Raw genomic sequence first — 12,904 nt, 5'->3', positions numbered from 1 at the left:
CATTTCTCCCACCAGCAACACTTGCTCTGCATTCACACCTCTTCTGCAGCCCTCAGGCTGTGGTCAGCACTCTCCTATTTCAATTTTCTCTTCCTCCCTTTACCTCCTGCACTTTTATTAATCACTCACAGGGTATGAAATGTTCCTGCTATACGGCTCTACAGGACTATTTGGGAAATAAACCTACCCGAAGGTGTGAAAAGGCACCTGAAATGACCATGGCTGGTGTGTAAGTACAGAGATACTGTTCCATATGTCCCCATTTCTGCAGGCAGATGGGGTGAACTCTGCCCAGGGTTTAAGTTGACCAGATGGCAGCGAGTCCTGTTGAGCAGAGATCTCAGCCCAAGTTAGTCTGTCTCACTGAAAGGTTTGGTGTGAGTTGAAGGCCACGCTAATCAGGAACACACGATTTCCAGCCAGCCCAGTGTGTGGGCAGATATCTCCTCCAAGTGTCTAACCTTGGACAATCCTGTCCGTGGCAGTGTTTTAACACAGAAGAATATTAGCCTGGGGAAAATTCAGTTAGAGACTTGCAGAAGTACATGAGGCAGTTAGATAACCAGCTCCAGTCAAAAGTCCATGGAAACCTGCTGCCAAGCTGCCCTTTGTGGCTTTGAAATATCTGTTTGGGATCAGATTGTCAAAAGCGCTGAAAACCAATGCAGCCTTTGCAGAAAAGTTCAGCAAATGGGCCAAATCTCCAAATAAACTTGGCATCCTGAGGGCAGCTCTGCTGCCTGGACTCATGAGTGCACTTTCCCAAGCAGATGCCAGCAGTAATGTCTCATTAGAATAACTGAAGAGTGTGTTTTGCTAATTGGTACTGTAGATACATGGACCTCCATTTTTGTTTCACCGGAGTCTGATTTTTTGTGATTATGTTTAATGGTTCCCCCTGAAAGGGGAACTGAAGGAGAGAAGGGGAGGGAGGGAAGGGGGTAAGAAAGGGAAATGTGTCTGGTTGTGACAAGACAAGCTGTCCAGCAAATCTCACTACAAAGGAGAGAGTTTTTGGAAGAATGAGTGTTACTGATAATTGTTCTTTCATCAGAAATGTTTAACATCTTTCATTCCCAACTGAGTGCTGCCTTTGCGGACTTAAAACCTCTCCTATCTTTTCCTTCTCTTCTGTGTAATTCCCTGCTCCCCTGAGAGATCCAATAGCTCATTTATTCCTCTCTCTCCTTCAGCCTGTTCCCTCCAGCAACACCACTTAAGTGGGCTGGTGGGCTACCAGTAAACAGCTCACTTTCAAGCTGCTTGTCATCCCCTCGCTATTGAGCAATGTGTTGCACACATGCTTATCCTTACATACACACGCACATAAACCAGAAACATCTTTGACAGCTGGATGAACCATCCAGATGTGTAAAAGTTATATAGGGCAATGATGTGTCTGGGGGAGAGGAGACGGGGGCAGGGCAGGTGTTTTCTGGAGGGGTGCGTGGGAGTGGTGTGGGTTGATGGCCGGAAACAGGACTCCTGCAAAGGGCATAAAGGCTTCACAGGGTTGGAACTGGGGCTGAAAACTTGTGGCTGGGGATGAGTGTGCTTTCAAATGTGTAACGTGTGTGTGCTGACCTCAGAGATGGTCACAGTGTGCTGCTGATGTCCTGGGGGCAAGGAATACTTTGACCCAGGCTCTAGCGTGGTCCCTCCACTCTGTTTTGGTTTGACACGTTAGCCCTGGCACTCCTCGGCTGGTCCTCTTGTCGGCGGAGCAGTAGCCAGGGGGTGAGAGGCACCCCTGCTCCTCTCTCAGTGCCACCACTGAAGAGAAGCTACAGGCTACACTCCTAAAGAGTCAAAATCTGTAAGAGACAATCAGCACAGATGCTGTTTACCTTTTCTCATCATGTCTGTAAGATGTAGAGCCCCGTCCACTGGTCCAAATAAACATTTTAGAGGGTTGCCCAGTGTTGGCTTTGCTTGCTGCAGTGGGACGATGGAAGGACCTGAGGGAAGAGGGATAATTTTTGTCACTGCCCATCCAAGGAGGCAGACCACATCATATCCAGAGTGCCAAGTTCCCTGTGGCCATGCCCAGTGTGGTCTGAAGATGGACCATTTGTTAAGCCAAGGTGAGATGTAAAATGATGAGTGGGATGAACAGATCAGTGGTTGGGAATGAAGGATAAATCTCATTAGCCCCACTGGTAAAATCTGATCCTGTCTAATCGGGCTTAGCTATGCCCCACACTGCGAAGTATTTGCACCATGGACAAGAAATCATCAGTAGTTTAAGAAAAGGTAATAGCTGCATCTAGTGATCTTATGTTAGTATTTTGAGGGTAGAAAGTGGCTCTTGTTAAGCACAGACACGTTCTCTACAGCTTATTGGTTGTACGACAGCTCTCAGTGTGATGAGGCTCTCAAGGAAAATGTCCAAATGAGGCACAAGTATGAGATGTAAATGCAGCATTTTGTGGAAATTTAACTGATGTGACAAAGATGTCTTTTCCCACAGAGAAACTACTGACCCAAGGCCATTTGGTACCAGACTGGTTAGATTCCTGCCAAGGGGCTTACTTGTTTCATAGCAGGGTATGAGATCTGCTGCCTTCTCTCAGGCCCTCAGGGTCTTCTGAAGAGGGGAAAACTCTGAAGGATATCATTTTAAGGACTGAATTTAAACCTTATACTTCCATTAGATCTCATAGAATCAGAAATAAAAAATTGAAAGAATCCTAAAGAAGGCTGCTCTCTTGCCCTGATTCAAGGCACATTCACTAGATCTGAGTTATTCCTACCAGGTTTTGGTTACCCCAGATCAATTGATTATGAGCAAACACCTTTCCAGACGCCAGGTTGGGACCACAGTGGGACTACAGCTCCCTTTGTAGTTCCTCCTAATCTGCAGCTGGTTTTAGTGAGGCTCAGTTAAAATCTCGATCTCTGAGAATTTGGCACAGCACTGTGTAATTTTACTGTATTCAGAGAAAGGCCTAAGGAAAAAAATCCAGGTACCAATTGCTTTAATACTGAAGATCTTCATACACTGGGGGCTATTCTTTAGCTCACTGAAAAAAAAAACCCAAAACGAATGGCTGTTTATGCTGCCAGCAGAGAAAGCACATGAATTCCTTAGTGCTCCTTGCCTGAAAAAGTCTGTAACGTCACTATCTACATAATCATGCAAAGGACTTATTTCAATATTTGCATAGTGGTGAACCTGGGAGAATACTTAAATCCTGTAGAGGTGGCTGCAGGGGAAGACTGACATGGATGGGAGCCAAAATCCATCCGTACACAGACAGGCTGATGGGTGCCAAGGGACTGGGCTCTCCATCTGGACTCAGCCTAGAGCTCCATTGCAGGGTCAATGGTGCAGATTCAGGCCAAACACACAAACTGGGCAAACTGGCCAAACTGGTGACCCCATCACCTCCTCCCTGCTGGGATCCTGCTGCTCCTTGTTGCTGCAGTGGTCAGAGGTGCTGGCATGGGACTGGGGCTTGCAGGCAGGGACCTTGCTTGAAATAACGGATGGTAATTATCTCACAAATCTTTTGTGCTGCACTCATGCACAACAAATTGGACCAGAACGTGGCCCAAAAGAAGGGAGGTAGAAGGAAGGGAACCTCCCTCAGCCCCTTCCTTGACTCTGTGGTCATCACTGCAACTCTAAGAGCCAAAAAAGAGTATTTTCTTTCCTTACAACCACTGTAGTTAATTATTGAGGAATAAACAATGGAAAGATGTATGTCCTCCCTGAAATAACGATAGCTTAGAAGGTGAAATAACACCTACTAGGACCTAACCAATATACCTGCTGACTAAAACGTGTTTATATAGTGATCATGGCCAGAAATTTGGGTTGCAGGACCTTGGGTTCAGTCCTCACTCAGGTATGTAAGATTGCACCTACATGACTGCAGACAGCACAACAGTGACCACCAAGCCTGCACCCAATGAGCTGCTGTTTCTGCATCAAGCAATGCTGGAGGGCTCAGAGCAACTACCCAAGGGCCTGGAGGCCATGTCAGGTATTGGACTGAGGCTCTGTCCCACCAAGGGGATGCCAGAGGAGGAAAAGGGGTGTCTATTCCCACCAAAGTCAGAGTGATTTCCGACTCCCATATACGGCCAGTGCCCCGGAGCAGTCCATATGTGACAGCATTAATGCTGCCTGCTTCATTAGTTGGGCAATCCAAGCTAACCATCACTATTTAACACCCAATTACACACCTAATTTTCTGTAAAATTGTTACACTGATGACAACACAACAGAGGTCAGATGTAAGTGACTAAAAGCCCATGTTTCCCTTAGGTGGGGTTTAGGTGTAAGGTAAGAGCCTTTTGCAGAACAGTAACAACACAAACTCGCCAAGACCCTCCTTTGAAAGCCTTTGGAGGACTTGTAACCTAGAATGGTTACAACCTGCAGGACTGTGTCTTGCTCCAGCAGGTCAGTTAGCAAACCTCCAAGCCTTTCTCCTCCTCTGAGTTAATCCCAAGTCAGGACTGTGAACCTCATTCCTTCCCAGTCCTCTCTCTCTTTTCTGAGAAAACAAGTAGCAATGCTTTTTTTTTTTTTTTTTCTTTTCCATTGCCACTCTGAGTCAGCTGCTGGCAACATATTTTTATCATGCAACAAGTAATCTGCCTGTGAAACTCATTACCGCGGGATGTCACCCTGGCATTTAGAGTAAAAGTGGATTGTGCTATTGCTTGAACAGACGGAGCACCCAAAGTCATGACAATACCTGTTAAAAAATCAGTTTAGAAGAGGAGCTTCAAGCTGCTTTTTGACTAGCAGGAATATGTAGGGGATATTCATATAGGGCAGGTTACCAGCAAACTGTTGTATTTGATATGACTTCTGCTGTGTAGTCTTAGAATCAGGATACTGGGTTGGACTCTGGACTTTCTGCTTGATGTTGCTGTTTCCTTCACTATTTACCCAGTGGGGCATCAACACAGTTGTATCTCAGTGCAGTTGCCACAGAGACAGGTGAGGAAGCTATGCTTTATTTTTTACAGAACACGCCTCATTCTTGGCATTTGGGTCTATTCTGAATTAATCCCCAATGTTTAAGAGAGAAACACAGAGTAAAAAGTGTACAGTCTCCTGTGAATACCTGTACGTTTGTGCCTATGGCACTTTGCTGCTCTGCACTGGCCAAGGAGCAGCTCTAGGGGCCCATGATGCTGAAACAGTGGTTCTCCCCAAGGCTGACCCACACTTCAATCTTCTCCTGTTCTCATCCTTCTCTTGTACATCATCATCTGGTGAATTTTATGGAACTCAGCAGAAAACCTGACAAGGTTTCCACTTTTCAGATACTGCAAGATGAAGACTTGAGGTGGTTCTTGTAAGATTTGAACTACTCTGCTCCATCCTAAAGAGTGTCAATATGTTCACCCAACAGCAACCACCTCAGAAAGGACTGTAGTGTGGAGAAAACACACTGGGGCAGCATTTGCATCAAATTGCTCCAAAAAAGTTGTAATTCTGAGGGTGGATCTCAAGACCTTTAGCTGGTACCTTGGTAACTATATTACATGTTCTGTTGTCATCATTTTCACCCTGGTCTGCCTGCTTTCCTTCCTCAGGCTTCTGTTTATGTCACGGTTGGTATGAAATGTCCCTTATCTCTAGGTCACCACATCTGTGGAAAAGGGATGTTGTAGACGATAGTTTTAGATGGAAAACTGCATTTTATATGTGGGTTTATTTGTAATTGTCTCTGTCTATGTTTACATTAATCACAGGGTTTCTGGGACCTTAAAGAACCATTTATGGCACCAAACTAATGAGCTCTGCTCCCTTATGGCATTTCATTTCCTGGGCAATGTTGCCACTGTAAAAAGAACAGCACTTGCATTGATTTTGCCTCATAAAAGACACCCTGACTCATCAAAACCCAACAAAAGCTAAACATTCACCCAAGGATACAATCACTGACCTCTTAAGCTTTGTCTGAATACACCTGCTCCCTGCAGTGTCCACTCTGCCAAGCACTCTGGATGTTTCATCCCAATATTTCCCAGCCAGAAGAACCCCAAAGCACTGAAGATGCAAACCAGAAACCAGGTGAACGCCTAGCTGGCAACTCCCTTCTTCTGACACAATTCAGACATTAGCGTTTCTTGCATAGTCAAAATATGTTTTCACTTCAAGTCTCCACCTGAGCACGGTATCTGGCTTGCCCTAATTCTACTTGTCTGCGGCCATAACAGAAGAATAGCAAGCATGGACTAAGAACAACAGCAATAAGCTAACTCATAAAAGAAATGCATCTGCATTAGTAGAAGACAGTTACCACTTAGGGAACATTTAACGCTCTGGCAGCAACAACACTAAATTGTGAAGCAGCAACAGCAATATCAAGTGGCGTATTTCTGCCTCGTGACTGGACTTTTCTGTTCTGCAAGCTAATGGGCACAGTGCAGGAGAGAGTGACATAAATAACTGTTCTCATTGGAGCATCTCAGGAGCTCTGGTTGTACTAATTGACTAATCCAACTGGCAGATGACCTTGAATTTGGGGTTCCTCATAATGGCAAGGGAAAAATGGGCAACTGGCAGCAGGTGTTAATGTACTGACAAGAGTTTAGGAAGACTGATGGCTAATGAGGCTTCATTAATGAATTCACCTCTATTCCTGGCCCTTCTCCTAAATCTTCCCAGAGCTCAGGTCTCTCCGTCTCGTTTTTGAGTTGAATGAGGGAGACCCAGGGCAGTCTTGCTGGGCTCTCACAGTACAGGCAGGTCTAAGATACTTCATGTCCAAAGGAGGAGGAGAACAGAGCTGCCAGTGGCACCTGAAGCCAATAACATGGGGATATAGTTTAGCTGTTTGTGGAACGCAGCGACTTTTGGTTTCGTTTTCAAAGGCAAAATTTCTTTTAACTTAAAGTCATCCTTTACAATCCTTAATTCCCTCTCCTCAGTATATACAGGAGTAAGAGACATATTCAGAAAGGCTGAAGTATCTGTAACTCTTTGCTACATGACAACATGCAATATGTTCACACTTCAAAATAAAATATTCCGAAGTAACCTCTAAATCTTACAGGTTTGCATCTCATGATGTTTTTTTCTGAAGTGCTGGCTTTCTGTGTCTTGAAAAAACTTGCCATTTAATAATACCCGTCACTTCTAGCCTTCCCCTTTACCAAGAGCTACCTGCCTAGTACTAATCTAAGTAACCAACACAGCATGGCTGCAGATTTTATGGTCTTTATTCTTCCTGAGCTTTCTAAATAAAATATGGTCGTCCACGTTTTTCCTCCCCCCTGCCCCAATGCCTCTTCCTATACTTTACCCTCCCCATGATGACATATTTTGCTCACTCTGGCTGCACTGTGTTAGTCTTAATTATTCTGATTTAACAGATTGAAACTGCAACTTTTTGGAGAAATTCCTGTATTCCTAGGTCAGATACAAAGGAGGGAGCTGCTGCCTGTCATTGCCAGCAAGAAAGTCCCAGCCCCTCTTCTTTGGTGACCTTCAGGTCAGCTCAGAGCAGTTTGGCACTATGGCCTCAGCTTCCTCATCTGTACAAGGGATTTGCTCGTCCCACCACTGTACCTGGTGGAGGACACTTTTAGGCCACCTCCAGGTAGCAGAGCATCTAGTGAAGAGTCAGCCCTTATTACCATCTGCTGGTGAGTTTGCAATCCAAGCACGGGGCAATGCCTCTCTTGACATGCAGTCACTGGGTATCAACATTTGTGAGGAACAGCTGAGGATAATCATCCCCTTTGCCTGCCAGGACTCTGCAAACATTTTTAGCTCTCTGTGTTGAATTTGAATTTACGTAGCAAGTGACACATCGGACAAGCACTATGTTCATCACCTCAGCTGCTCTCTGAGGTTGGAGCAGGGCACAATCTGCCTGTAAAATTGGCTGCCTTTGGGATGGGGTGCAGCAGCGGCAAGCACTGTGTCACCCCACTGCACCATGCCTCTCATCAGTTGAGCCAAGAAAGTTCTATGGGGAGATCTGCTCTACCAAAGACCAGGTAGCATTACACTGGTGAGAAAGCATCCTGGAGGTGAGGATGAAGGCGGTGAAAGTGTTGCATTACCTCGCTTGATCCTCTCCTTTAAATCTTAGCACACTTCTCTGTGCTTGCAGAGGGTTATATCATCTTATGTGCTACACTGCACCAGAAGAGCTATATGGCCCTGAGGCCAGCTGGCTGGCTACGAGCACATGAGGGACAGTGAAGATGCTCCATGTCTTGCAATCTTTCCATGATAAACCCAGTGGGAAACAGAGAGAGAGTGAGAGAAAGGAGACAAAGTGGAGGCTCACTGCTGCATTGCTCTTCCACTCCCAGGGCTGGGAGCTGTTTTCAGCTCTAGCTTGATGCTGAAGTCAGTCTCTCTGATGGTCATCTAGAGGGAATGACCAGCTGAGATTTTGTGGTTACCCACTTTACCAGACCTTAGAGGAGGCTCTTTTGGGTACTAAAAAGACTATTTTTAAGAATAATAAGTTGCACAGTGGGAGCTGATCACCTCTGACTAGGCTGAAGCAACATGGCTTCTGACTTGACTGATATGTCCCCGCACCACTGTCATCTCAGGGCCCTGGTATTTATACCCCACACAGAAGCAATGGGATATTTGCACTGCCTTTTCACAGGTGATGAACACAGGCACAGAGGCTGCTGAGACTTGGCCAAAGTCTCCCAGGAAGTCTGTGGTGGATGTAGTGGAGAAAACAGCTTAAAAGATGGTGGAAAACCACTTTCCACCCAGCAAGGAGGGAGAAGAGCCAACATACATGCAGATTCCCATGTCAGAGAGCAAAGGCTGAGCCTTGCTTTGGTGAAATGCCAAGTCCCATCCATGGGGACATCTCCTCCAACTCCAGTTTTGTGCAGCTGTGCCTCAGCTTTACACCCCCCAGAGAAGACCTGATCTGAGAAGTACACAGCTTTTAAACATCCCTGAGGAGAGTATTTCGCTTCAGGAAAGCAGTGCTAAAACCCTATGGCGTGTTTATGGGCAGGAGCACAGGGAGGGCAAGAGTGATGCTGGGGACAGGGAAGGCACCAGCAACCTTTAGGGAAGCCACTAAGAAGAAGCAGCTCACACAAGCAATGTGGCTGGGGAGAGAGTTGAGGGCAGAGAAAGACAAAGAGATGCAGAGCAGCACCCAGAGGAAAAGCACAAACATCCAGGGCAGATATGGCAGGAGTGTTTCTTCTCCCACCTAATTCCTTGGGCAGGTCAATCATCTTTTATCTCCTTTGAGTCAGTCCCCATGCCATCGAGAGCACCAGCCGGAACAAAGCAAAGGCAGAGGTGAGCTAAAACTACTGCCCAGCGGGAAGTCAATGCTCTGGCGCTATTTATTTTTGAGTCCACATTTGGATTAGCTGTAAAGAGCTGTGTGGATAAGCAAGCAGGCAATTACAGCTGGGACGTGCTGCTCATGAATGGAAACAGCTCCAATCTGCTCAGGACATATTGAAATTCTAATTCAGTTAGATTCCTTTAGTTACAGCGCTCATCACAGACACTAAAAGAGATGGGATTAAAAAATAAATACCACTCGTATGTTACCTTTGGTCTGCCTTCTCTGCTCCCCTTTACGTGCTCCATTCCCCAATTTTAGCTGTTGTTTGACTTTATTTTCTGTGGCAAAATACAGCAGTCTCATTTAGCCTGCTTGTTAATTTTCACAAGGATCTAGCAGGCTGCAGCTGGCTGAACGCGTGTGCTGCTGACGGGTGGGCAGTCAGCGTGAACACCAGAGCACTGCTGAGGTTCCACATGTCACATCTCACTGAAGACCATCAGCCAGAGATGTCTGTTGTTAGTGCTGAAGTGCAGGTGTGACACCGAGGCACAGAACAAGGAGGTGATTTGCAAAAGCTCTTCACTGGCTTCATCCCTGCTCAAGTCCACCTGCCTGCACTGTTCTGCCCGTAAGCAGGTTGGTGTCCTGCTGTGGATACTGGTGTAAAGCTACTTCACCACTGCAGGCAACTGCTTTTGCACTGGGTTGTGCAGGTCAGTTAGCAAAAGATCTGATACAGAACAGTGGCCTGGGAAGAGGACCAGGAGTGATGGATCAGCCATAGTGTGACCTGGCAGTTCAAGTGAGTTGTTTAACTATGTGCTAGTAGATTTTCCCTGGCTGTCAGTGGAATGTTGTATTAAACCCACTGGCATATGCAAAGAGCAGTTAGTTGAGATCTAAATGTCTGAAATCATCAGACGGGAGGAATGAGAGGAGCATGAGCTTGGGTCTGCAGCTGCCTGGTAGTCATGTTTCCATCACGGACAGGCTCTTGAATCTACTGAAGGACCTCTGAATGCAGAGGGATGTCTATAGACGGGTTGTGAGTAGTACTGACCACATCAGCTCAGAAATCTGGTTATGACAGACACTCAGTAAAGATTAATTGCCTCCCTTGAAACTAAGAAATGGGCTTGATGGGGCAGGACACATATAAAAGCTCCATCCTACCAATATGACCGAGGCACCGAGCTGTGAAATAAGGACCTCTGTGGTAAAAGCAAACACCCAGCTTGGATCTCATGAGCATCTTTACTCTTTGTCGTATTGCAAAAGGGTAAATTTTGCAGCATAAACACTGTGTGGTTGTTCCTCATCCTTTCAGGACAAATACTTCACCATCTGTAGCCTCTTAGTTGAAGATGATCAATTGTTATGTCAAATTTACAAAACATAATTTTGTACTCAAGTGCTGTAGAAAAGCACTGGAAATATTTTTTTCATGCATATATTTCATGTAATTTTCACGGAACTGAATATTTTAAATACCCTTATTTTTTTAAATGCAATTCTGTAGAGGCATCAGCATATTGGCTAGTGAATCCAAGTTGTGTGCAATATGGCTACATCTCCATGGACCCCTGAACTCAAGCACGCACTCTCCAGACCTCCCTGTTTGCTTTGCCCACTGGTAAGGATTTCTAAGTCACACATTAAAGACAGAAATCTACTGCCTGATTGGAAAAACAATGCAGAATCTTAATTCCTACAGGGAAGGTGCATGCCCCAGAGAACTATTTCCAGCAGAAGAAGGAAGTTTTTTTAATGGATTCATTTGTAGTTAGGGCACAGATTAAATCCAGCCTGATGAGCAAGACTGGGAGAAAGTCAGAGATTAAGTGGGTTACGATAAGGCAGAGTATTAGAAATGCAGGGAACACAAGGTAAAGGATAACACTGATGTGCACACATGAGAGTAGGAACGGCTGCATATTGCAGAAATGTAGTAATGAAACCTACAGAAGTGGTGCTATGAAGTGGATGGGAAATCTGGCAGAGTCAATGAGCCACATGACTACTGATGAGGCTGATGAGCTGGGTTTAGTACAGCACTACACCACTCTGTTAGGTCAAAAATCAGTGCAAGCACTATATCACCTGCTTTGTGGAGGAGTTCAGTGCGTGATACACTGGCCGGTACAGATGCATATTCAGCCTCCTTAGAAAACCAATAGCTTGAGAATTCATGAATCTCTATATAAATGTGTTCTCGTAATATACTTTTTAGCATAAAACCAATTTTTCTTACAAGTCAGGGGAAAAGACAATGAGAAAGAATAAAAGCAAAGTCTCTATAAGAGAGAACAGTGTACGTATGCCCTCTAGGCAGTTTTTAGCCAACAAAGAGAACAAAATCACTACAGTCCTCCGAGGCCAGTGGAGCACTCAGAACAGTGAAAGGACCATGTCCATGAAAGAAAAACCCGGTGTATTTTGGTCTCATAACCGGTCTAGAAATGAAAAGATGGTAGGAGCAGGCACAGATGCTTCCGTTCCTTATATGGTAATAATCTATATTAATTACAGCAAGCATCTAGCTTTGAACAATGTCACTGCAGTGCTATTACTGTTGAAGAGTATCTAGTTTCTAAGGAGGTGAATGTCTCTTTCTCTCCCTAATCATGATTACTTGGCTTAGTACTTGGGCTAAGCTTTCCTTTAACCAAGATAAATGAATATTTCCAAAAACAGTGAGTTAACACTATGCATCACATTATTACTCTCTTCTCAGATTTTTTGCCTCGTGTGCTATTTTACTCACCTGCTAAACACAAATAATAATAAGAATAGGGAGGAGGAGCTGTGCAGGATCCCATATGGATTAAAGATGGAAAAAAATCAATCAGCTTTTGGCCCATTACTTCATCCTATTCTGTGCTAGCATTTTCTCTCAATCTACATAACAACATAACAACATTATTTTTCCTATAATTTCTCTTTCTTGAAACATGAGTGCCCACACCACAATTTGCAGACACCACCATCCTATCTGACTAATATTTTGTTGCTTTCTATTTGGAATCTGTATTTATCATTTAAGCTTATGTGCCAATACTGTAGGTTAACATTCAGAAGAGCAGATGGGAAATTAGAGACAAAACTTCTGTCAGTGATAACGGGACTTTCACGCTTCATTTCCCCCGGGGCACAGTGAATGTTTTGCTTTTCAACAGTTCTGGGCAAACCTACTTTAAGGAACCAGTGGCAGCAAAACTGTGCGCTGGCAACACACTGAAATAGATTTTCAGTTGCTGGGCCATTTGTGGGGAGTTATTTTGTAGTAGCTCCTGGAAGATACCCATCTTGGTTACAGAAGTTCAAGTGCAAAACAGCCAGCAAGAATTGCCTTTCCAGCAAGAATTGCCTTTCCAGCAAAGTCAGTGAGAGGTCCAACACTGAACAGTTGCAGGCAGGTTCACCTGACCACACCGCTGCCCAGCGGTCCAGCTTCTGATGACCAGAGCAGGCTGGAGATCCAGGAGAGGTCCTCACTGAAGTCCTTAAACTCTGCAAATCCCGTTATTTCAGCAGCCATCCTGCTCCCCACTCCTCTGCCCTGCTGCTGGGGGGAACTGCAAGTCTGTGCGTGAGTGTCTTAGTGTGGGTGGGCGGCTCAGAATCATAGAATCATTTTG

General features: G+C 45.1%; 1 protein-coding gene across 5 annotated transcripts in view; it reads right to left on the bottom strand.

Annotated features, from left to right (window-relative positions):
* The window catches only part of LOC135991688 (calcium-activated potassium channel subunit beta-2), a 146,329-nt gene that overhangs the window by 15,982 nt on the left and 117,443 nt on the right, over positions 1–12,904 (bottom strand). For 4 of the 5 annotated variants that reach the window (XM_065640481.1, XM_065640482.1, XM_065640483.1 and 1 more), the window contains one exon: positions 1,848–1,958. The exons of the other annotated variant lie outside the window; for it this stretch is intronic. In XM_065640481.1, the coding sequence (XP_065496553.1) occupies positions 1,848–1,958 (111 nt within the window). The remainder of the gene's footprint in view (positions 1–1,847; positions 1,959–12,904) is intronic. 5 annotated transcript variants of the gene reach the window in all.

This window comes from Caloenas nicobarica, chromosome 8, assembly GCF_036013445.1.
Source record: "Caloenas nicobarica isolate bCalNic1 chromosome 8, bCalNic1.hap1, whole genome shotgun sequence".
NCBI classification, from domain to species: Eukaryota; Metazoa; Chordata; class Aves; order Columbiformes; family Columbidae; genus Caloenas; species Caloenas nicobarica.
Note: the sequence above shows the minus strand (reverse complement) of the source record. Positions and strands in the feature narration are given on the sequence as shown.